Source organism: Cydia amplana, chromosome 21 (assembly GCF_948474715.1).
Source record: "Cydia amplana chromosome 21, ilCydAmpl1.1, whole genome shotgun sequence".
In the NCBI taxonomy this organism is placed as follows: Eukaryota; Metazoa; Arthropoda; class Insecta; order Lepidoptera; family Tortricidae; genus Cydia; species Cydia amplana.
In genome coordinates this window covers 10,902,756-10,929,111 of record NC_086089.1, presented here as the reverse complement: position 1 = coordinate 10,929,111, position 26,356 = coordinate 10,902,756, and the positions used below count along the sequence as shown (strand labels likewise).

General features: G+C 38.8%; 4 protein-coding genes across 4 annotated transcripts in view; 1 reads left to right on the top strand and 3 right to left on the bottom strand.

Annotated features, from left to right (window-relative positions):
* LOC134657956 (coactosin-like protein) overlaps nt 1-8,667 on the bottom strand; it is a 40,082-nt gene extending 31,415 nt beyond the window's left edge. Inside the window, exon 1 of the mRNA XM_063513560.1 lies at nt 8,341-8,667. Within this exon, the coding sequence (XP_063369630.1) occupies nt 8,341-8,415 (75 nt within the window). The 5' untranslated portion in view covers nt 8,416-8,667. The remainder of the gene's footprint in view (nt 1-8,340) is intronic.
* Nucleotides 8,668-8,965: 298 nt separating this feature from the next.
* Nucleotides 8,966-9,896, top strand: LOC134658101 (EKC/KEOPS complex subunit TP53RK). The gene has a single exon (XM_063513708.1). The coding sequence runs from the start codon at nt 9,150-9,152 to the stop codon at nt 9,864-9,866; it is 717 nt and encodes a 238-aa protein (XP_063369778.1). The 5' UTR covers nt 8,966-9,149; the 3' UTR covers nt 9,867-9,896.
* Nucleotides 9,897-12,084: 2,188 nt separating this feature from the next.
* Nucleotides 12,085-13,300, bottom strand: LOC134658095 (uncharacterized). Its single transcript, XM_063513700.1, has one exon. It carries the CDS (start codon nt 13,052-13,054, stop codon nt 12,104-12,106), a length of 951 nt encoding a protein of 316 aa, XP_063369770.1. The 5' UTR covers nt 13,055-13,300; the 3' UTR covers nt 12,085-12,103.
* Nucleotides 13,301-19,055: 5,755 nt separating this feature from the next.
* On the bottom strand, nt 19,056-20,650 carry LOC134658228 (zinc finger protein 354A-like). The gene is made up of 3 exons (XM_063513839.1): nt 20,407-20,650; nt 19,166-19,472; nt 19,056-19,059 (listed from the first exon to the last, which is right to left on the bottom strand). Exons 1-3 carry the CDS (start codon nt 20,630-20,632, stop codon nt 19,056-19,058), a joined length of 537 nt encoding a protein of 178 aa, XP_063369909.1. The 5' UTR covers nt 20,633-20,650.
* Nucleotides 20,651-26,356: the final 5,706 nt, after the last annotated feature.

The following is a 26,356-nucleotide window of genomic DNA, read 5'->3' as shown; positions in this document are numbered from 1 at the left end:
AAATATAGGGAAGTATGACATTCCCGGGATTTGTTCCCGGGGTGGAAATATAGCCGAACGTAAAAAAAATCAATTAAAAAGTAAACCAGGTCACATTATCAAGTAATGAGATCCAGAGGTGGGTTAAAATTTGACAGGCGTGACCCATGAGTAATTTTTAATGGTTTTAAAAATACCGGCTCCATTGACCTAATGGATAACATGAAAGCATTTTGAATGATTAATTAGGATCGCCTGCCCTTATCCTCTTAAGGCCCAGTGTATAATTTTTTGTACATATTCCAAAAAATATTTTGAATTTTCATACTAAGGGTTCCAAATTCAAAAACAAAACAAATGCTTCTGGGTCTCAGGAGGTTAAATGAAATTCGAAAATCGGGAAATTGTTATCTTATTTTGAAATTATGTTATTTGATTTCCTATTACATTATAATAATGACGTAATTATTAGGACCTGGTTAGGTAAGTGGTTACTAAAATGCCTACCAATATAATAAATGCAAAAGTTGTCTATCTGTCTGTCTGTTACCTCTTCACGCTTATATACCGCTGGACCGACTTAGATGACATTTGAAATCATAAATCGTTTATTGCACGCCTACCCTTAGGTACCTATATTTATTACAATGAAATTAAGTATCGGAACACATGACACCCTAAATAGGGTGTTATAGTTAGGGTATATTGCAAATATTATGTAGACAGACTGACAGAGTCACATTTGCATTTATGATATCGGATTTCCGTCCAAAAATTACACACCTCCAGATTAGCTATCATGGTCGCATTTTTATCACCTAAGTATCATGCCATGCGTCACTTTCGCACTTACAAATTTGTTAGAACGTGACAGCCATGGTGACAAATGATAAAGAGCCGGCCATCTTAGCCCTAGCTACCACAATACTTAGAAACGGGACAAACGACAGATTTAGACTAACGTCATTTGTTTATCCTCAACACGTAGTGCGTTAAAACACTATATTTAGTGCGATGATTTATATATTTAGTGCGCCATCGCCGAGCTTCAACGAATCGGTTCGAAGCTAATTTTAAACTTTGAACTTGGAGGGTTGGTTTAAAATACGTTTTATGGAATGTGAAGAAAAACAATTTTTGTCGAATAAGCATCGATACCATGCCAACTGATTGAAATGAAATTGATAGCCTTAGTATATATTTGCCTTCCAATTATATCACTACACCCTATAAAACAAAGTCCCCCTCCGCCTCTGTCTGTCTGTCAAAAACTACTGAACGGATTTTCAATTTTCATGCGGTTTTCACCTATCGATAAAGCGATTCTTGAGGAAGGTTTAGGTGTATAATTTGTTTAGGTTTACCCGTTGGAAGCCGGGGCGTGTCGCTAAGTTTATATCTTATTCTTATTGTTGATTTATGATATTTTGATATAGCATTTATTCATTGATAACTTGTTTATAATATACCTACTTATTGCCGGGTGTCTTCGACAATTGGTAACGGAAAAATATGTCATAATTATTGAATTACTTTTAATAACAACTTATTTTATTAAATAAGTAGTTAAATATTCTCTACATTTTCAGTTCGCACAGTATTTCAGAGCATTACATTTTGTTTATTACAGTTTAGAAAAAGGTCCCTTCTCTGGACAATACAATGAAAGTTAACGACTCTGGTACGTATATACCCCGTTTATCTCATTTGATTCTCAAGCACTGAAAAAAATTATCAAAGCCTGCAGCGTAAAAATTAGCTTTAGATTCTCTAAACTTTGCGATGCCTACAGGAAAGACGCAAACGAGTTAAGCGTAAAGTGTCATTTTATATGCAAACGAAAGTCACTAGTAAATTCATATTTTTTGACAGTTCCAATATGGCGGTTTGTTTACATAGTTAGCAAGTTCTATAGAATGACACTTTAACATAAAATGTGTATGACCGGCCTTTTACTCGATTATCAATGCTGTCATGTGTGAAACTCGATGATATGACTAGTTTCACTTGACTTTACCCAAATTGGCACTGATCACCGATGTAGGCAGCAGGCAGCCTCTCCTTATAGGGCTTGCTCTTGGAAGGTATTATCGGTGCCTTGGGCGTGGAAAGCGTAAAAAGTTTATGTCCGTCCTAATTCGCAATTTTTTTGCGAAATACGTATAAATTACACTTATATGGGTAAAATATACAATGGTTTCTTTCAAAAATCGTCAAAAATAAATGACGCAATTCATGAACAGCCCCTAGTAGGTAAGTCTAGTAACTCCAAACACCCTAGATTCAAACGTTGACTGTAAATTAAAAACGTTAAAGTAAAAGTTTATAAAAAATTAATGGAGTGACGCGTAGGTGTGGGTCAATGACCGCGTTAATCCATTAGTTACACTTCGGCGATGAATCCATTTCAAATAAGTCGCCATCTTGAATTCTACCTAAGTATGTATGTTTGTAATCGCTGTGTTTCTAGTCAAAAGTAATCATTGTAAAAGTTTAATTATTAAAAAGTGTAATAAAAAAAATTAAAATATTTAACCTAGATTTGGATTTTGGACCTTGCAAAAAAAATTGCTTGGACTTTTTAATTCCCGAGAACATTTTTTGTATTTTATAACCAGTTCCGTAAAATACTTCATCATGGTGCAGGTAAAGGCTATGCTGATATTGCTGATGTTTGTAAAAAAGTGTTAGGCCCACACTTGCACCATTCCACTAACCCGGGGTTAACCGGTTAAACCTGGAGTTACCATGGTTACCAGTACAATTTGACGCTGGGTTAACGGTTTAACCGCTTAACCTCGGGTTAGTGGGATGGTGCAAGTGGCGCTAATGTTTTAAAACAAATAGGATAGCATACTTATACTTTTTTATAAATCCGGAAAAATTAAATAAAACGGAGGAAACTAACTAACACTCACTCTGACTCTAATCTGTCATAATTATCTAAACAAGGTGTTGGTGGTTTCATAAAAAACACTTTTAAATACAGGAAAGTATGTAATTTACTAAAAAAACCGATTTGCAAGACCGAAGTGATCTGATAACATTTTAGTGCGGAGCTCTTAAAACTAAAATTATTATTTATTACATGATAGCGACCCGCCCCTGCTTCGCACGGGTTAACAAATTATACATAAACCTTCCTCTTGAATCACTCTATCTATTAAAAAAAAAATCCTGAACATCTTGGAAGGCAGGATTGCAAAGACAAGAGAAGAAGGGAAACCTGGAATAACTTATCTTAGCCAAATAAAAAATGATACATCGTATGAGGAAATTAAAAGACTGGCACAAGAAAGGAATGATTGGCGATTACTCCACCGACAAGAGCAAAGCTCTTAAGTTATGATGATGATGATGATGATTAAAATAAACCGCATTAAAATCCATTGCGTAGTTTTAAAGATCTAAGCATACATAGGGACAGACAGCGGGAACTGCGGGAAGCAAGTTTATACTATGTAGTGATTTTTACACAGACCGATGTGAACCGTGGGAGTTGTTAGAAAAGAAGAGAAAGATTGAACAAGTGAATGATACAAGAATTAAACCACTCGGTTAAAGTAGGTAGGTAGGTAGGTAGGTGGTGTTCAGAAACACCAGATATGGCAGGTATTTAGGCAGTTTTAATTAAAACATGAGAGCCGATCCGTTAGCGTGAGACAATGCCGCGCCCGTTAGGTCAAAGTTCGGGTGTGAACCTGCTAGAGGGTCGTGTAGCATGTAACATTAACGTAAAATAAATAATTATTGTGTGTTTTTATTATATCTTTAGTAAGTATTCATTATTAAAATTGAAAAAGGACAAAATTGCAGGCAAAACAGTTGAGCTGATAATGCAATGCAACTGTTTTGCATTAATTATCGACGCATTTTTCAGTGTGTTAAATTGTGACGAGAAAATATAAAATATAATATTTGTACGTATTATGGTTATTGGTACTTATATTAGCGAAGTTAAAAGTTTATGCAGAGTTTACCACTTTACATCTGTGACATACGGACGGACACTGAAATAATTTTTTCACCTCAGCAGCTCGAACAAGGGTAGTTTGATTCTTAAAAACAGTGAGCAAAATGCGATTTTGCTCACTGAGTGAGACAAAATGACATTCAAGTGACCTTTATAGTCAAATGTAATTTCAACATGCGGGGTCTAATAAAAGTTCGAAATACTTGGGTTCTATTATATCTGTCCCTTTCACACTGTTAGCAAAAAGAAACAGATAAAAAATAGTATTTTATGCAACCGTTGTTTAAGAGGGGTCAAAAAAGGCGAGTGGCGTGAGTAACAATTTGAGGCGAAGCCGAAAATTGTTAATAAAGACGCCACGAGTATTTTATATTTCGCACTAGTTTTAGCAGCCGCTTCCGTTAGCGAGACGGGTATATTTATTTACCTAAAATATTTAAATCTCAGCTCCTGTTTCGTCTTAAACTTAATTGTTTGTATATCTTAAGAAAACATGAGTGCAGGTATTAAGTGATGAAGAAGGATTCGATTTTTCATGTTGTCTAATAGGTATGTTCCCACTGCTCAGGTGAAAAATGTTGTGTACTACACGAGATCAAAGTTATTTACATCTCGTGCGCTTTTGAGTCCCTTACTACGCTCAAGATTCTAAATTAGATTCACGAGCGCAGTGATTATAGAATCTTTCGCTTGCACGGGACTCAAAATAAGCACTCGAAGAAATATCAAACTTTGATCACTTGTTGTATACAAATAACTATTCCATAGCCTTTTTTTGATTGCCTTTTTTTCCGGATCTGAAATATTGGCCTGACAAACAAGTTATTCTATATCTCAATACGAAAGCCTATTCGACCTTACATGTGCGGTTCATATTTTGTAAGGGTTCCGAAGCCAGACAGATTAATTTCACCAATGGCAGAGTTTGAGCAAAATTTGACGATTGTGAGTGAAATACGACCTTGACTAGTTGTTGCCTGTTGCAAACAAGCGAACGGCCCGCTTGGATATAGATTATACTACCCTACCTAGGGTAGGGTAGGGTAGGCCCTACCCGCTCTATAATAGCAAAGGCGGTAGTAACAAAGAGGTTTTCTATGCGTGTTACCTACTCTCGACTCTCGTGTACCGCGAGTATTTTACTTCAAATAGTTTCCTTGCACGCGGAATCGCCATCCGGCATACCAATACTTACTTTTTATTACCTATAATTTATAAATAAAGCTTGATGAATACAAATTAAGTGAAAACTACCAGGCAATATTTAATTCATTATCGTTTTTTTAACAGTATCAAGTTACAAACACCTTCCTTATGAACAAAACACGCCACAAAATAAAGAAATATTGTATCGCCTATACATGTATATACATGAATGCAAATGGACTTTTGTCACGGATTTCAGGAGAAATCAGAAGCCATCGAATGAAAAGCCCTTATTCAAAACGTGCCCTATCGCGACATTCGCGACCTACGAAATGCGTGAAAAATACAGCCTCTTGTTTACATAGTGATGTAGACAATTTATGACGTTATCTATGAAAATGGACCTTATATTCGATGGCGCTTACGCCATTATTAAACATGCTCCGATATAAATATATTGCCGCGCGCCGCTGTGCGGCGTAAGCGCCATCGACAATAAGGTCCCTTTTCATAGATAATGCCCCATATATTAGGTATATCCGTGAAAATAATATAGCCTAATACCTTGGTACTTAAAAAGACGTCAAAACGATTATATTTAATTTTCCTGTTTTAAGCAATATTCCCTCATTCCGTTCCCGGAAAAAACCCCGGGCACAACGCATCACTAGCCAAGTAACCACTCGACTCGAGAGACTATTGGATTTACGCCATTTGCAATCAAAAATGTGACGTTATCTATGAAAAGGGACCTTATTGTCGATGGCGCTTACGCCATTATTAACGATGCTCCGATATAAATACAATGCTGTGCGACGCTATGCGGCGTAAGCGCCATCGACAATAAGGTCCCTTTTCATGGATAATGCCTCAAATGCCGTTTTTACATCGTGGCATTGGCAAACGAAACTAAAAAACCGGTCAAGTGCGAGTTGGGCTAGCCCACCGGTTTCGTACTTTTTATTAGTATTTGTTGTTATAGCGGCAACAGAAATATTCATGAGATAAAGCCTGGTGACAGACAGACAGACGGACAGAGGAGTCTTAGTAATAGGGTCCCGTTTTTACCCTTTGGGAGATTAATAGACGCCGCCGACCTTGGAGGATATAATCAAACGGAGACGCCATGTCTGTAATTTTCTGTACAAAACAGTCTGCCGATTTTTGCGGGGGAGGGGAACGTCAAATGTATGCGTAACGTAAAAATAGCCATGTCAGATAAACGTCAGTCCATACATTGTGTATGACCGTTGGCCGCCTATTTTCGACAGAGGGGAAAGCCTGTTAATGGCTACTCCGTTTAGTTGTATCCTCCAAGAATGGGTCCCATATAGACATTTGATCCTAAAAACTTGTATCCTCCAAGCTAAAAACAAACCCGATCGATTGATACCATAAATGAAAATTAGTCATGTTGTATCCTCCAAGCCGCCGACGCACAAAATACGTGAGTGTGGGGTGGCTCTAATACTTTCCTGTTTCCTGTAAGTGGTGTCCAGACGAGACAATTTTTCGCCAATCTGATAAAATTATCCGATCGAATCAGGCCGTGCGGATGCAAACGCCAATTTCATTCCCCGATCAAATCAACGGTGCGGACACAAAAATGCCAATTTTCGAAGTTAGTATCTATGGAATGCAAATTGGTGATTAAATTGTGTACGTGTGGACGCTAATAGGTAGATGAGATTGGCGCCAATTATTTTCCTGATCAAATCGGTCGATTTGCCCAGCTCGTCTGGATACGGCTATATCCATTATCAGATATTTTCTAAGCCCGCAGTTAAAAAAAACCCGACACGCATGATCCCAAGAGCTCGGTATAAGAACGTCGTATCTCCCGTTCACGGGAACTGCACTTACGACTGATTGTTTTAACGGTAGCAAGCTTCTAGCTAGACTTATGTGACGTGTTGACATGAATTTCACTTACACACCTATTTCAGAACCTGATTAATTACTCGACTGATAAGGCGGGGCAATGTTTCCGTAGGGTACCTTAGGTACAGTCAGCTGCAGAGGTTGCTAAGCGGACGAGGTGTTCAAAATTAGCTTGACACACTCTTATTATCTTAACAATAAAGTCGCGTCAAGATCATTTTGAACACCTGGCCCGCTTAGCAACTTCTACTGCTCTGTAACCCAAATTGTATGTTTGGAAGTTTGGAACCAAGCCTATTATGCTTCGAAATTTCTCTCTTTCCTTGGTAATGTAATGCTAATAACTTATCTTTTTAGGGTTCCGTACCCGAAGGGTAAAAAACGGGACCCTATTACTAAGACTTCGCTGTCCGTCCGTCCGTCCGTCCGTCTGTCACCAGGCTGTATCTCATGAACCGCGATAGCTAGACAGTTGAAATTTTCACAAATGATGTATCTCTGTTGGCGCTATAACAACAAATAGTAAAAATAAAATAAAATAAATATTTAAGGGGGACTCCCATATAAAAAACACGATTTTTTTGCTCTATTTTTTGTTGATGGTGCGGAACCCTCCGTGCGCGAGTCCGACTCGCACTTGGCCGGTTTTTTACATAATTTCTTTCTTGCTTGCGTCGTCTTCTTTGAATCGGATGTAGGATGAAAAAAAGTGTTACACGAAGCAGCAAAGTTTGTCTTCTTGAACCCTCGCAACGCTCAACATTGATTTTTTTGTCATGTTTCGCTTGCTCAGGACTTAATACATACAAGCACGAGAGGTAAACAATACCTTTGCTACCGCGTAACATAAGCAAGTATAAATCATACCTACCTTGTATGTATTTATTTTTAAATGTTAGTGTAAAAGAAATCTTATTAAATTCTAATCAGGTCCAGCCATTAACTCTGCATGTTTCATATTTAATCGATAACTGAAGTCAGATAAAATTGACTGGTAAAAACATTTCCACTGTTATCATTCTTTTTGTTTACTTACCCTCACCTTTAACACTTAAACGTAGGTAAATAGTTTATTTTAGTATGCTGACATCATACACATGTATGTAATGGAAACTGCTCAATTAAAAGAAAGGGAACAATTTCCCGCCAACATCATCCTCTTTACGTGCAGGATATAGCATTACCCTGCATTTATGTTATGAACCCAGAATAAACATACCTACCAGCGCCAGACGGTTGTATAGGACATCCCCCTTTAGACATTAGACTTACCTAACGTCTACCTACCTATATTGCGCATACAGTGACAGACAATATTCCGTCTTTACCTCCAAAGTAAAATTCAAAAAATATAAACTTACTTTTTTCGGCCCATTCTGGACGATGGTCTCGTATTCTAATCCCTCAGCAGACATCATGGTGGTAACACAATTCATTCACAAAATCACAAAAAAATTAAATAAAAGTATATCGCTACTTTTATAAATTAAAGCACTCGTTTTATGACTATTAAAATTGTTTGCCGATGTAGAACTCTCACTGTTTAAATGAATCACTGCCTGTTAAAGAATTTGTAGGGATTGGGCTGAATTAATTAATTTGTAGTGCCGGCCGGCACTGTTCCTGTTCCGATATCACGCCCACAGCCTCCCGGAGCTCCGCGAATACAGCAACGTATCTCGGGCGGTTCTATAGGAGAAAGTATAACCATAACTATAAATATACCTACTTGATTAAATGTAAAGTGCGGCTTGCATGTGACGATTTTGTATTCCTCGATGCACGCTTCACTTTTTTTTAAAGCTGCTTTAAAACATTTGGTACTGTAAAAGTTATTAATTATTAACAACAAACTGAATTAATACTTAAATATTAAATAATTATAATATCATGAATTAAATAATTAAGTTAAATTCATAAATCATACGAATGTCAATAAAGAAAGTAACAAAACGCAACTTTGACAGTTCAACGAGATACTTGCAGAATTAGGTCCTGCGAAATTGTAAACAAATATCTATTTTATCACTCTTTTGCAACATTTAGACATTCTAAGTTGAAATATAAGTATTTAATGGGGTTATGGCAATCCATTGTTGAAATAAAATCGCCGGACAATCGCGTTGACCAGTTTATAGGTTAAGTAATACTTCACCAAAAACATCGAAACATGTGTGAAGATTTAAAGATATTAAAACAAGGGGCTGAAGCGAAGCTGTACATCTGTAATTACCTCGGGAAACCTACGCTAATCAAGGAGAGGTTTGAGAAGAAATATCGCCAACCGGAACTCGATGTCACCATAACCAAAGAGCGCATTAAAAATGAAGCTAGAGCTATCGTTCGCTGTAAAGCAGCTGATGTCAAAACTCCAGCGTTATATTTAGTAGATTTCGAGCGTAGACGCATATACATGCAACATTTCATGCACAGCATCACCGTGAAAGACTTCATAATAGACATTTTCACTAAACATCAAAATAGCTCGGGTGATAGGCCAAACAGCCTTGACAAAATAGCCACACTAATCGGCCAAACTGTGCGTAAACTTCATGAGAACAACATCATTCATGGAGATTTAACTACATCAAATATGTTATTAGTGAATAAAAACTTAAAACCCGATGACTCTGATTGGTTAGATGCAGATGTGGAATTAGTCATGATTGATTTTGGATTATCATCCTTCGATACTAGTGCGGAAGATAAGGGGGTTGACTTGTATGTCTTAGAAAGAGCGTTGATAAGCACCCATAATGACTATCCGGGGATATTTAACAAGATCCTTGAAGCGTATAAAAATTACAGCAAAAATAATGTGAAGGAGATTATTGGCAAGTTTGAAGAAGTCAGGGCAAGAGGAAGAAAGAGGACTATGGTGGGATAGAGTTGTAAATAAAAAGTGTTACGTATTTAATAGCATTTTATTTTGAACTACAGTGTAAACTTCATCAACATCACTCAATGTTTCCTCCCTATCACATCTACATTTATCTTTGGTATTCTTAAATATTTATTTATCTGAATCTAATGAAAACTATAGGGTCAACGTATCCGTCCCCTTGAGTGTCATTATATAGTGTTTACACAGTATATCACTAAAAACATAATCAGGATTAACAGTTAACCCTTAAATGCATAGTGTTGCCAAATGTCTACAAAGCATGAGACAGCTCACAGATTAATGGTTAAACAAATTCTATTTGTTCCTGTATATTATTTCAATAGTAAAACTAATAAACTTTCCGAATTATCACATAAATTTACACAGTATTTTAATTTATAAAAATTACATTTGTTTATAGACGAAATGTCGGAAAACTTAAAAAAACCTGGAAGTTCATGATTTTTAGTATGTGATTTTGGGCAGATTTTTCGGGGTTTGTAATTATTTTATATTTACAAACTTTATCATAGGTATATCACAAATAGTGTACCTTTCTAATGGTAGTAAACAATGTCATATATCTATTACTGAAAATTACAGTTAAATGTATATTAATTAATTAATTAATGACATTATGCAGAAACTAATATACATAAAAAATAAATTAACACTAACATTAATATGATCAAATTCAAAAGATCAAATTTTTAGTTAGGATATCCACAATGCAGGCTTCGTCAGGTGGCCACAAATACAAATCCGCAACATGCTTCGTCCCAACCAAACCAATGATGATATCCGCAACAGGCTTCGTCATTTTTAAACAATAATGCAAAGCTAAACAAAACATCTGTCACGAATCGTACCTGGCTCAAAAGTCCCCATCACACTGGCAGCGTTACCACGTTGAATGGCCAATGAGATTTGTTGAACCAGGTACGATCCGGACCGAGGGTCGCACCCCCTGTCCCTCAGCCGCCGGCCCAAACCCCCTACGAATTCCTTGGCCTCCAAAGCCCAAGGTCCCGCAGTCTCGACTGCAACTGGCACAAAATCGTACATTGGCTCCAGGGCAGAGTACTTAGCATGCTTCATTTTAGCCGCATACTCCGCGGCTGAGCCAGCGGACCTCACCGTGAGATTCAAGTGGGACGGCGCAAACGTACTGACGCACGTTGCATCCCAAAGGAGGCACCGACCTTTCTGCCACGGAACCAATGTCAGACCGTCAGGCCTCTTGCCATCTGTGCGGCACAACCCTGGAGGCTCCAAAACGCAAGGAACGTTGGCCGACACCAGAGCCCTGCGGATCACATCATTGATAGCATGATGCCTTGAAAAACGCCCGGCGCATTTCAAGCAGCTTAGGCCATGGTGTCCGTTTTCTTCGACCATGACCCCACAAATGCACCGATGCGCTTCGCACACCTTACACCCCAAACGCAGGGCAACTGCGATCCTTAAAGAGTCGTTGTCTAAGAGTGTGCCTAGCGAGGGGGAAGGCAATGCGTGTAGCCACGCTCCCGACTCAACCCTAGAAGCGGCTTTGAGGCGCGCCAAGTCCGATCCTACCGCCCTCCCTAACATATTTGCGACGGTCTTCTTGCACAAGATATCGTCCCAGCCCCTTTGAACTACGGGATTGTCCGGCCGCTCATCGCCACCATCGCCAAATTACATATTTACATAAATATGATTTAGCCAATTCAACTTTTAACACTAATTTCGCAGTGAAAATCGAAGTTATATTTTTTTTTACCGTTTTTCCTAGAATCGGCAAACAATTATGTGATACATATATTAATTTCGGGCAAAAAGAAAAAGTCATGCATTTAAGGGTTAAGGACAAACCAAAGGCTTAGCTAATTTTTTAAAGTTGCAACTAAAGAAAGAAAAAAACTAACAGACTAAACTGCCATCAACATAAAATGGATTATTTTGATAGGTACGCTTATAAACCTAATGGTGCTGATAGACTTGAGCATTCACTCAAGCATAATATCGACCATTAAGTTATTAAGCAGATACAGCGAATTGTTTGATAAAAGCTAGTACATTCTTTTGTGTCCGATTGCTCATTCATAGTAAGTGAATGCTAAAGTCTATCAGCACCTTAAAAATCAACTTTTAAAGAACTTTAAAAATAAAATTATCAGTCTTGTAAGCAACTAAAATGAATATCTTTCAGAATCCCTGAGCAACAAAGTCCAGCATAAAAAACTCTTTGAGAAGAATATCTAAAAGTCAGAATCCGACTCTGACTCCTCACTGTTATCGGTCGTCCAATCTTCAGAGTCCGAGTTCAAATCTTTTGCATACCTCCCAATTATATCATCAACTATTTCATCCAATTTGTACATCATGTCATAGTACTCATTCTCAGTGTTTTTGACAAGATCCACCCACTTCTGGTATTCGGCGAGAGGATATTCGGAATACAATTTCATCCAGGTTCTTCTCTTGTCATCCACAGATGCGTTACCATGACTATCTGCTACCTTTTTCCTGATATCTTCCCAGACATATTCAAGTGGATTAAGGTCTGCATGAATAGGAGGGATGCGCAAGACAGTATGCCCGAGGGATTTCAGCGCCTCATCAACAGCGTAAACCGGTTCCGAACGAGTCTTACTAATAAGCTGTAGCAGAAATATCTTTTCTAAATCCTCCTTATATTCAACATTATGTATCTTCAACCAGTTCTGCATATCAGTTTTAGTCGTTAAAATACTTTTTGGTTTTTTGTGCTTTTGAATGCTGTGGTGTCTCGGGCTGCTAATACAGATCACAGAGTTTGGTTCAAACTTATCCTTTAAATTGTCAGTCACCCATTTTTCAAATTTAGGAGTGTTCACTTCACTGAAATGATCATCAAATTCATAGTCAGCTTTAATCGTAGTGAAGGTACCGCTAATCAAACCGTTTTTACCGCCGGCATGAAGTATTACCAAGCGTTCCTTTTTCGAAATCTTAGCTGGTAAGTCAATTCTAAGACAACGACCCTTGGCTACGTCGCTAGCCTCCATGTAAGTATCATGCATGAAATACCTATACGTTCCGATTTTCGGCCCTGCATTCCCGGATTTTTCGGATATATTTGATACGCTTATAACCAAGAGTATGTTTCTCGCCAAGAATATGCCTACGTGACGGTGACTGGCATCGTGTATAACGATAACCGAGGTCATGTAACAGCTTTTTCAATTGTTTGGGTTCGAACAGGAGCCCGTTTTCTTCTAACATATCAGCTAACTCACCGAGCGTCGGCACTTCCTTTTCGGTCTCATAATACTCGAAGACCTTCTTTCTGACGACTCCCGCATTGATGCTGTTCACAATCTTCTTTCTGCTTCTAGAGTTCCTTTGTTCGCAGGATTTTCTTTTCTCTTTCAAGGTTTTCTCAATGTTGTTTTCCATGTTTACAAAATAACGACCTCCGTACTTTTTTCGTAGGAATTATTAAAGATACACGCAGATCTTACCGAAGCGGCCCGCAGTTTTTAATAAAAAAGTAAGAATAAAGCCCTTGCTACACGGTCGCCGACAAGCCTTCTAACCGTCTGTCCTTGGTCTGACCTTGGTCAGTTTTGGTCAAATTTTGTTGGAAACAACTGTCTACACGGTCCGTCCAGACCAAGGCCACGAGGTCTGAGGGGCTTGTCGGCGACCGTGTAGCAAGGGCTTAATTAATAATATGGGACTAGTATAAAGCCCTTGCTACACGGTCGCCGACAAGCCTTCTAACCGTCTGACCTTGGTCTGTCCTTGGTCAGTTTTGGTCAAATTTTGTTGGAAACAACTGTCTACACGGTCCGTCCAGACCAAGGCCACGCGGTCTGAGGGGCTTGTCGGCGACCGTGTAGCAAGGGCTTTATATGATCTGTGATATGGGTAGTTGAGAAATTCCTAAACAATTTTATTAGGTATTCCATGAATGAAATGAAATTCTCGATTCCCGCTTGCCAGATTGGACATGGATTGGACCATAGAAGGTAGCATCCTATAGAAGTGGTCTACGCGTGCCTCCATGAGGGACAAAACATATAAATTCGACCAATCATAGCGTCGCACGACGCTATGATTGGTCGAATTTATTTGTTATGGTGGGCAACAAATAGATTCGACCAATGATCTATACTAATTTATGGTGGGGAATAAAGAAAAATGTGAGACTGTGACAAGGACAAACAATAATAGCGCTTTCGCTACTACTTCTACTGAAAGATACATAAGACTATCCCGTTCTGTCAGTTATCCCCACCACTCATGCCCAATCCAGTTAAAAGCAGTTTAGACTCTCGCGCGAGCCACGAGACGGGCCGCGAGCCGAGCCACGAGATGAGAGTGTAAGCGCTGGGCTCGTCTCGCGGCTCGGCTCGCGTGGATGAGCGGTTTTTTGGGCACGAGCCAAAGGGGCTCGCGCGGGACGCGCGCTTGCGTTCGACTTGTCATTCGGTTATAAACCTTATGCCGTGCTGTTAGTGTTTAAAATATATTAGCTCGACGAGCTTACGAGCCACGGGACGAGCCACAAGCCGAGAGTGTAATCAGTAGCTCTACTCGACAGGCTTACGCGCTCGAGGCGAGCCACGAGACGCGCCGCGAGCCGAGAGTTTAAATAGGCTATTATACTAGATTCATGACTTGGACCGAGCCGTCATAACGATGCGGTCCTACAGCCCCCTCCATACTCGTGCGCGAAGCCGCGAACGAGAGTGTGGAGTCGATTTTCGCAGACAGCGAAATCGACTCCACACTCGCATTCGCGGCTCCGACCGCGATTCACGCACATAGTCTGGAGGGGGCTTACCACAGACAATCCAACCTCTAAACATAACATAGTCGCGCTACCCCCTCTGCCACACATGTGTACGGTAGCGTTACTCCATCTTCGAGTCAATCCCGTGCCGTGATTGGTCCGTGTCTTTGAACGGACCAATCACGGCACGGGATTCGCTCACCTCATCCCCCCCGCAAACCCGTATTTTTGGCAGCATCGGTTTCATGAAAGAATTGGCCTAAGCTCAGTCTAGAGGTTGGATTATCAGTGGGGCTTACACTACAGAGGGTTAACCGCGAAAATCGAAGTTCGCAAATTGCGGGCATCTGTCTCTGTCTCACTAATTACGCCTTCGTTTGAGTAAAAGAGAAAGATCCTCGCAATTTGTGAAAATCGGTTTTCGCGGTAGCCCCTGGTAAATGCTTAAACATGGCAACATTTTTAGTATGGAAGTTTTTTAGCTAAAAGTGATAACAGACTATCGCACCGCACCGCGACCTTGGAGCGTCGCACCCATAAGTGAGAGCGAGAAAGTTTTGTATGGACTGACATGGCTATTTGTACGTTACGTAATACAAATCATGTAGAAATAGCAATACATTTGACGTCCCCTCCCCCGCAAAAATCGGCAGCCTGGTTCGTAAAGAAAATTACAGCGATGACATCTCCAATTACTAAATGCTCTAAGATAGAAATAGAAACAATAGAAAGGAGTAGAATAAAAAAATATATTAGAATTTAATTATTTTACTCGTGGCCTAATGACTCAGTGACCTAATGTACCTACTAAGTGAATTAATGGTTAAATAAGAAAAAGTGACACAGCAAGAAGATACAGCATGACGACTAAATTAAATTATTATTTATATAAAACAAGCATCGCCCTCATAATAACTCTGTACCGATCCGGTCCAACCATACCTTGGCTGAACATTACAGTTGCATATGCAACTAGCGCCAACGGTAGGTACACGAACTAATAAAGGCAATGACAGACCAAACCAATATTACAGAATAAATCATGAATATATAATAGTACTACCGTACAGAAAGGAAACTTCCTACAAAACCGAAGTATGACAGCGATTCAGGGTCTACTCACGCTGTCCGCTTTCTAATAAAGTCCGTCAACCAAATCTTGTCAGTAGTAAAAGGCGGCAAATTTGAAAAATCGCGGGTTAGCAACACTGTGTTCAAATAATTCCAAAACGCGTGTCATCAGTGTTTTATCTGTGGAATGTGGATCGTGAATGACAGCCGTCACCTTATTTGTTTTCATTTGGTTTTCATTCTGAATCGTTTCTGTTTCAAGAGATATTTGTGCTGTCACCATTAAATACCAATACATTAAATAAGAATAAGCAAAGCTAAGGGGCCTACAATGTACAATCATGCTCGTTGATGGTAAACATTACTAAAAATGGAGGTTATGACAAGTACTGGAAGAACTCTTTCGAACTTTTAAGATTATGTTCAGTTTTTTGTTTTAGGGTTAAAAGGCGTCAATAAAATGAAAACGTATGCCTAAATCTATCCAACAAGACCATAAATTGTGTCCTGGAAACCGTCCAAAGGCCCACATGTCTAATATTTTCAGCAATCAGTTGTGACTATTTACAAAGGTAAACTTTTTAAACAGTATTAAGAGCCTTGATTATATCGCCGTTCTTTCGCAATATCTACCTAATCCATACATGTTTGTTGCAGGATTAAATCTTGCCCAATATAAGGCGTTCGTAGTAGAAAGTATCTCTTCAGACAATACTTACCTATGGCGGTTTATATACGTGTACAACGCAACCAAGTCGAAAAGTGACCCTTATCTTATTTACCTTTAAATTAAATAAACACCCAAATATCAGTTGTTTTATTTTTAATATGTATATTGTTAATATTGTACAATATATACCAATCAAAAAAATTTCACAGGTATGTCATATTCATTCAGAACAGTACACTAATTTACATTAACAAGTGGCATATTATATTGTAAATAACAAATATATGCACTATCTAATTATCTGCATTTTGATATGATTTTATTTTAGTAAACTTAGAAGACATAGGGAACAAAGAGAATATAAGCACTACGATAGAGAGTTGTTTTTGATATCTTCAAATTTGTTCATCATTTTGATTAACATTGTTTTAACATCGCTTTTAAATTGTCCCTCCATGTTTCAATTTTTTTCAATAAACCGCGAGTGACAATTTGAATTGACGTACGCAGGGCGCGCTCAGCGGAAAAAAAATCTTATGGTTCGATGTACATTGCTGCTTTTCTTAGCGCAATACTGCTCTTTGAGTGTTGCCCTACTTTAGTTTGCTTTACATTGCTACTGACAAGATTTGGTTGACGGACTATATATGGCACTATCCCTTTCGGCTATTTAGGGTTGTCAAAACGGATGCCATTATAACAAAGTCCCTACTAATCTGTGGTCCCTACTGACATAGCGAATTTACCGCTTACCAAATTTAAGTCACACATTAAGCGCTCCTTGTTAAGTAAGGCGTACTACACTGTAAATGATTTTATACACGATAGAGATGCCTTTAAGCCTGTAGCTTGATTTCGATAGTATGATAAGAGTTCAATAAATATTGTTTTTTCATTGTAAATTAAATATGCTAGTGTCCAGTAGAATTGACACATGAGACAATCATGTTCTCGCTTGATTATATTGTTTAATTTAATTTTAGTTTTGGACACTTGGAGACCTTATACATCTCTAAGTAATTATTTATTTTATTTTTAATGATTCTGACACTTGGAGACCTTTACATCCCTAAGTATTTATTCATTTTATTATTTTTATTTTATTGACCATACTTATATTTTTAATGATTCGGACACTTAGAGACCTTTACATCTCTAAGTCAATGTAGGCTAGTAATTATGTGAAGCTATACCGTCTTTTATATAACATACGAGCACAAAATGCTGTGTCTCACAGCTAAGTGTTATCACTATTTTAATATTAATATAGGCCGGTAGCTTGAACATGTCATGCTCGCTTAAAAGTCTTTGCTTACGGTGGCGTTGTTGATCGGGTCGCCACTTTCCCGAATGAAGGTTGAGGGAGGCGATGGCTGAGATACGCGTCGTACTCGTGAACGGGTGCTGTTTGTGGAGACGGGTCTGTTTAAGCTAACACGAATATATTTAGTAACTTTGTTTTTTAATTTAATTGCAGTGAGACGCCTCATTCGGTTCTCGTATGTTTTTTTTTTCTCGTAATGTGTTAATCATACAGGATTCTGACTCTTGGAGACCCTATACATCTCTAAGGATAATTTGATAAACTATGTTATTTTTTAGTTCTGACACTTAGAGACATTTACACCTCTAAATAAGTTTAAATTTTTTTTCCATGTATCTGTTTTGTTTTTATTTTAATATTATTATTATAGTTTTTTTTATGTAATTCGACATTAAGAGACCTTATACATCTCTAAGTAATTGTATTACGTTAGTTTGATTTGGTAGTTGTAGTTGTATTTAATAATTGTTGATATATTATTATTATTATTTTGCTTGTATGTAAATTCAATGTTGACGTGTAAAAGTGCCCTTGTGGCCTATTTGCTGAATAAATGTTGAAGTTGAAGTCACAAAAACCGAAAAACCGGTTTTCTTAAATACGCACGGTTTTGTGACCCCTAATCACAGGTGATGTTACAGGGTGCACTTGTAGTCGCTATTACTACGTTTTTAGGCTTCGTCCCAGTATGCGTCTTCTGGTGACGTCGTAGGGCGAATTTAACACGGCATTTGAAATCACAGTGGCTACATTGAAAAGGCTTCTCGCCAGTATGTGTCATCTGGTGAACTCGTAGGGTGGATTTAACACGGCATTTGAAATCACAGTGGCTACATCGAAGAGGCTTCTCGCCAGTATGTGTCATCTGGTGAGCTCGTAGGTTGGATTTATCACGGCATTTGAAATCACAGTGACTACATTGAAAAGGCTTCTCGCCAGTATGTGTCATCTGGTGAAATCGTAGGTTGGATTTCTTACGGCATTTGAAATCACAGTGACTACATTGAAAAGGCTTCTCGCCAGTATGTGTCATCTGGTGACGTCGTAGGTTGGATTTCTTACGGCATTTGAAATCACAGTGACTACATTGAAAAGGCATCTCGCCAGTATGCATCTTCTGGTGACGTCGTAGGTTGGATTTAACACGGCATTTGAAATCACAGTGACTACATTGAAAAGGCTTCTCACTAGTATGTGTCATCTGGTGACGTCGTAGGTTGGATTTAACACGGCATTTGAAATCACAGTGACTACATTGAAAAGGCTTCTCGCCAGTATGTGTCACCTGGTGACGTCGTAAGGTGAATTTATCACGGCATTTTAAATCACAGTGACTACATTGAAAAGGCTTCTCGCCAGTATGTGTCACCTGGTGACGTCGTAAGGTGAATTTATCACGGCATTTTAAATCACAGTGGCTACATTGTAAATGCTTCTCGCCAGTATGTGTCCTCTCATGTCTTCGTAAGACTGACCCACGGTTGCACTTGTAGTCGCAATGACTACATTTGTAAGGCTTTTCTCCAGTGTGTATCCTCTGGTATGTTTTTAAGCTTGATTTCTGATTGCATTTGTAATTACAAGCAAATGTCTTGGGCCCAGATGACGAGTCAGTATATTGTATGTGTTTCCTTAAAATAGATTTATTTATAAAACGTTCGCCACAGTGTTCGCAGCCGTATGGTTTGTAAGCGGTCGCGTCGACGGGGAGGCGCTCGAGCACCACGGAACAAGCCATCGCGAGTTGTTCCCTGGCGCGGGCGGAGCGGCCCTCCGAACACACTGAAACACAAATTAATGTATTATATCGCGTATAATGAATATAACAAACATAACATCACGACGCTACGTCTGGTTATCGCCATATCAAGAGAGCGTTGTATCAATATATCTGACACACATATATTGATACAACATACAACACCACATATTAAAAAGTTAAAATAGTTAATGGATATAGAATGAAAAAGAAGTAATTTAAGCAGATAATATGTAAGAAAAGATGACTACTTATTTATTTAATAAAGAAACTAATGACATATTTGTTAGTAAGTACTAAAACATAGTTTGAATTTGAACGTGAAATTGAAAAAAAAAAACAGAGACTGAAGTAAATTGTATGTAAAACTATTCAGTTTTCATTGTGTTGTTTCAGTCACAGAAAACCGCCGGGTTTGTCATTGTATTTATTGCACATTTCTATTTCGTTTTGAAAACAAGTATGAAATTCACGCATATTTTAAATCGCTAGGTTATTAAATGTAGGGTGTAATACCTATTGCTATTGATAGGAAGAGTTGTTAAACTCGCTGTTCCATTTGTGCCCAAAAATCTCCTTAGACCGCAAAGTCACAACCTTTTGGCAGTACCAATTACACGCACTGTAGCGCATAAAAATATTTAACTCACCAGCAGTGCGGGCTCTAAGGCTGTTGAACTCGCTTCTGTCATGGGCACCAGAATGTGATATGTTTGCAAGTCGATGAATGGTTGTGTGTCAGATGTGTCTGCGGTACTGTGAGGTGATGGATGAAAGATGATGAAAGATGATTGTGATCTAATTTTATGTGAGTTTATCGATATAGGAAGTCCCTACCCTACCTGCCAAGAAAATTTGCACCATGGATTCCTATATCTGTTTATTTGGTATACATGACCTAGCCTAAGATGCAAAATAAATAAAGAGAATAATAATAAAATCGGATAGTAAACTGACCTTGTAAAGGGAGCACTTTAGGGCGGTGCCACTCCTCGGGACCCAGCACAAGTTCGTCCTTGACCACATGATCCATGTACAGTCCAGCCTGTGCAGCCGCTGCGCTCACTCCTCGCAGCACGCTGTCCTCACACTCCCGTTCCTCCTTCACACACACATCTCCGGGCTCTGTCTTCACACACACCTCTCCGGGCTCCGTCTTCAGACACACTGTCTCTGTTGACATGTTGTGTGCTAACAAGCTGGTAACAGTGAGAACCTGGAATGCAAGTAGAACATGATGAATTGTGGAGCCTCCCAGCAATCACAGTATGACAGTAGAGTGTTTTGGTTTTAAATTTCGAGCAAAATTAGGGTCAGTTGCCCCAACCGTAACCAGGCGTGGCTCACTCCGCGATTTGGTGTCTAGCCATAGTAATTGCCGCGCACTGCTATGGAACGAACGCCTGCTCGGGCTTTCGGCACCTAGCGGTCATATCTGTCGTAATAGACGCGTTTTATTAGAGAGTGAACCTTCTGTACTATTATTAATTCCGTGCCGTAACTAAATTGCTACTGTTGAAGTAAATGAGATGAGATATTAACAGAATTACAAGTTGGATAGAGTAAGACGCAATTACGTTAGCTATAACACTACAGCATAGAATACGTAAAAGTACTTAAGTTTCGAGAGTAAGTACCTTTCTCGCTACAGCTTCGAACAGTCAACGGAAGCGGAAGTATATTTATTTACGGAGTAAAACTACAAAATCGTATCGTAGTCTCGATACGTCTCGTAGACAACTCGCACTGGTACAAGTATGATTTAAAGCGAAATTGACATGCAATTTTCTTTACAAAAAACGACTAATCCATAACACCAACACATAACATAACCTTAAAAATTTGACAATTGACTATCTTTTTTTTTTTAAACAGTTATGGCCAGGATGCGAGTCCTTTATGCCAAAATTAACTATCTGTCCGAAGGTCCGAGGAACCAAAAAGTGCTAACACACTATCGCACCGCACCGTGACCTTAGAGCGTCGCACTCATAAGTGAGAGCGAGAAATAGATAACTGTTTCTTGCTCTCACTTATGGGTGCGACGCATCAAGGTCGCGGTGCAGTGCGATAGTGTGAGGGAATATCAAAGAATAGCTGGAGTTTATAGATAAAATTAATATTGAATGTTGATCGAATGACAGCAATAATAGAAGGATATATTTTCAGTAATGTCATACGAGGATTCAAACTTTTCGGCGGCGAGAGTCCCGTGGCGGCCATAAAATCCAAAAAAAAAACATAATTTAAAAATGACAGCTGTCAAACGGTGTGATGCAATGGCGATATAAGCACCTATATACTTACTTTACTCTTTGCTTTACTCTTTGGATATAAGTAACACGAGCGATACGTATTTTGTAGTTTTGGAGTGCGGGAAGGGTAGTGACGTTTAAAATCTTTTCGGCCCAAATTTTTATATTTATTAATTCTAGGGGCGGATTTTATGCAAATATTATTTTATTTATTTATTTGTCCAATTATTATACAGGTACAGCTATATATGTTTATTGCTAATGTTATATTATTAAAACTATTTTTTTTAAGTGTATAATTCTCTAAATTCAAAATTCTGGGCTAAATCATATTAGGTGCACTCCTGAGTTTGTCCTTATATTATAACTAAACTTGACGTTGGCAAAGTGCCCTGGCAGCAAAAGCCATTCATACAAAAAAAAAAAAAAAAAAGCACCTATATACTTACTTTACTCTTTGCTTTTATAATGCTTTACTCTTTGGATATAAGTAACACGAGCGATACGTATTTTGTAGTTTTACCCAGTAAATAAATATACTTCCGCCTTCGTTGACTGTTCGAAGCTGTAGCGAGAAAGGTACTTACTCTCGATACTTAAGTATATTATTATAAGTTATATTGTAACTACTTTTACGTATTCTATGCTGTAGTGTTATAGCATTGTTAACGTCATTGCGTCTAACTCTATCCAACTTGTAATTCTGTTAATATCTCATCTCATTTACTTCAACAGTAGCAATTTAGTTGCGGCACGGAATTAATAATAGTACAGAAGCTTCACTCTCTAATAAAACGCGTCTATTACGAGAGATATGACCGCTAGGTGCCGAAAGCCCGAGCAGGCGTTCGTTCCGTACCAGTGCGCGGCAACTACTATGGCTAGACACTAAATCGCGGAGTGAGCCACGCCTGGTTACGGTTGAGGGAACTGACCCTAATTCTGCTCGAAATTTAAAACACTACTGTCATACTGTGATTGCTGTGAGGCCCCACAATTCATCATGTTCTACTTGCATTCCAGGTTCTCAGTTACCAGCTTGTTAGCACACAACATGTCAACAGAGACAGTGTGTGTGAAGACGGAGCCTGGAGAGGTGTGTGTGAAGACGGAGCCCGGAGACGTGTGTGTGAAGGAGGAACGGGAGTGTGAGGACAGCGTGCTGCGAGGAGTGAGCTTGGCGGCTGCGCAGGCTGGACTGTACATGGATCATGTGGTCAAGGACGAACTTGTGCTGGGTCCCGAGGAGTGGCACCGCCCTAAAGTGCTCCCAGTACAAGGTCAGTTTACCTTTCGATTATTATTATTCTATTTTGCATCTTAGGCTAGGTTATGTAAGGTAATGGCGGCTAATAACGCGGGTATCAAAATCGACGTCTAACACCGCGGTGTTTACAAATACGCATTTTGCAAGCAAACAGATCTATTCCCTAAGAAATAAAGCATACACAAAACAAGCTCATTCATTGGTCTATCGTGCATTTGTGTGAGGGTAACAAAAACCTCGCGATTCGTCAGTTTGTGCGACGGCGGCGCAAGAACCGGTTGTTCCACACAGACGCATGACGCCACACGTAAGTGCACTCCAATCTTACTTAGTGTTTTACGTAATAGTTATGGCAAATAAACTAGTGCAATGCCTTTTAAGAGGTTGTGTATTGTTACCTACATGTTTTTGAATTACTTTTAACTTAGTTTTTGACCGGGAAATACGTTTAAAATGGAAAATAAAATACAGCGGTGATAGGCGCCAATTACTTCTGTGGTAAGTAATTCCGTGGTATGCCACGGTAATAGAAAAAGTGGTAGTTTTGTTATTTACTCTTTAGTTTTGGTACAAATTATCAGTTTTATAATTTCTTTTATTTATTCCAATCTTGATCTATTCACGCTATTAAAGAGCTATTTCCGTGGTATGGAAAGTATTCGACTAACCCTTAATTTTTTACAAAAACTTCAGCACCGTTTTCCTTATTTCTATGGGAACCCTTAATCTGTCAAAATTTTTTTATTTTGAGATAAAACCTAAAATTTACTTGCCGGTTATGTGATTTTGTCTTTACAAGAAGCTTGTAATATACGTGTTTGATTTGAAAAACCATCTGTGTTTTATTCTTTTTATGGGTCGGAATTAGGTTTAATCAAACTCCAAATTAAGCCTATTACCGATGGTATGATCAGATTACCCTCGGTGATAGACTGTATAGAAATCTATTACCAACCCAGAGAAATATCGCATGGGTCGGTAATAGGCTCTTAAAGAGTTATTGACCGAAGCGTAGCGAAGGTCTACGTTTTGCCTCGGGCATTTTGCTTTTGTATGTCCGGATGTTCTCCTCTACAGGTCACAATTCTCAACCGATTCTTGTGAAATTTTGTGACCAGATTCTATGAGTAAATAAAAATTTTTTGTCGATCCCGTTTTTGGAAATTTTCAAAAATGGAGGAGTTGTGATACCTCGCGCTTAAACAAATAGTCGTATGGATATCATAAGAGTATTTTCTTTTTGAGACATATTTACATAGTAAATGGCAAAAACTACAGAAAAATTGTATTGCTGGTTTAGGCGGTATTTAGATATTTAGTTTGAACTCGAGAATGAGTAGCCGAATTTCGTCAGCTTAGCTAAGAACTATCATGGCGCATTTTGTAAACAATCGCTTTTTTTGTTTGCACACAGAAAGTCTGGGCACAGTACAAGAACAGTAGTGAATCTTCATAGAAATGTGCCGCTGCCGGCTTGAATGTGTGCGTGCGCGCCGGGCGCCGTGTACGCACGCGCTGCCACGCACACATTAACATAATATACGGGGGAATACGGTGGCGGCAGTGTGGGCCGTACCGCGACTGTGACCGCGCGCATTCGAGTACGCTGCACGCCCGCTCGCATTTGCCTGCTCTTACCGGCCTTAATTTATACCTCATTCATGAATTGATAGAACATTTCATTATCCATACTAATATTATAAATGCGAAAGTGTGTCTGTCTGTCTGTTACCTCTTCACGCTTGAACCGCTGAACCGATTTTGATGAAATTTGGTATAGAGATAGTTTGAGTCTATAGAAGAATATTATTTATCACCCCGTAAGGGGGTAGAAGAGAAGAGACGACAAGAGAAGCTTCGTATGTTCCAGAATATTCTAGAACATTCGAAACTATTCTGGAATGTTCCACAATGATCTAGAATGTTCTCAAATATTCGATAACATTCCAGAATGTTCAGAAATGCTGTGGAATGCTCTCGAATGGTCTGGACTGTTCTAGAAATGTCTAGCCACCGAGACCCGAGACGGCTTCGAATGTTCCAGAATATTTAATAAAAAAATAAAATAAACTAATAAGTATCTTAAATTAAAAAGGGCTCAAAAGACCTTTCGTTACAAATAAAGAAAGTTCACATTGTTGACTAATAGGGATGTTGACATGAATCGCGAATATATAACATGTTATGTTTTTACCATAGCAGTGAATATTAGAACGCGGAAAATCATATTTTGCAAGTGTAAATATGCGTAATAAATTAATTAAAAATAATCAAAAGTATTTAAAATAATGCCCAGTATCACGTGACTGCAAACGCCAATCGGAGCGCGTGACGTAATCACAGTGGAATCACCAAAGACAAGTATAAAACCTGCCTGTGTCTACAGATTATCGTACCGAAACGCGATCTTGGTGCGGTGCGGCGCACGAATCGATAGTGTGTAAAGTGGTGCGTTAAGGACGCAGCTATAAGTTAGAGCGAGAAAGAAGGTCGCTGTCCGATGCGGGAGTGTGTTAAGGCTTTAAAAAAACTTGTCAGTTGCCATATAAAGAATTAAAAAAAATGACTGACAGCAGTTTGTTTAAAACGCCGTTACGTCATCAAGGTCACGTGACAGTTTAGAGCGTTTAGGCGCGAAATTTAAACACGAAACTTATTATACATGTTTTTTTATTCAAAATTAATGAATATATTTTTTTAATATTTTTTTCTGTAATTATTACGTGTCTATCTACAAAATGAAACCAGTTCCAAAAAAATGTCAACATCCCTATTAGTCATCCGTTTTGGGAGTGAAAAGAAGGGTGTAATAAAAAGCAGATTTGTTCAAAAATTATGGTACCCAAATTACTAATTCCACGCAGACGAAGTCGCGGGCAAAAGCTAGTATTATAAATGAGAAAGTGTGTCTGTCTGTCTGTTACCTCTTCACGCTTAAACCGCTGAACCGACATAGTTGAAATTTGGTATGAAGAAGTTTGAGTCCCGGGGAAGGACATAGGATACTTTTCACCCCTTAAGGGTGTAGGAAATTTGTATAGGCAATCAATAACCGCTGAACCGATTTAGTTGAAATTTGGAAAGGAGATAGTTTGAGTCCCGGGGAAGGACATAGGGTAGTTTTTATCTCAAAAATCTCCCTTTAAGGGGGTGAAAAGGGGGGTGGACGTTTGTATGGGGAATCGTTAAAAAGCAGATTGGGTAAAAATAAGCTACCCAAATTACTAACTCCACGCAGACAAAGTCGCGGGCAAATGCTAGTATTATATAAATAGAAACCTAGTGGTACTCATAATAAGCAAATAATATTTAACTAAAAATTAAAGTGACAACCCTAAGCGCCAACGCAAGAGTAGGTAAATAACTTGCCGAGCGGCCTTAGATT

Excerpts from the sequence above, each read along its gene's own strand:
- LOC134658095 (XM_063513700.1), bottom strand. The coding sequence starts at position 13,054 with ATGACCTCGGTTATCGTTATACACGATGCCAGTCACCGTCACGTAGGC.
- LOC134658101 (XM_063513708.1), top strand. The coding sequence starts at position 9,150 with ATGTGTGAAGATTTAAAGATATTAAAACAAGGGGCTGAAGCGAAGCTG.
- LOC134658228 (XM_063513839.1), bottom strand. The coding sequence starts at position 20,632 with ATGTCAACAGAGACAGTGTGTCTGAAGACGGAGCCCGGAGAGGTGTGT. Across the intron at positions 19,473-20,406 it reads TAAAGTGCTCCCTTTACAAG|TGTGTTCGGAGGGCCGCTCC; the intron begins GTCAGTTTACTA and ends TTTGTGTTTCAG.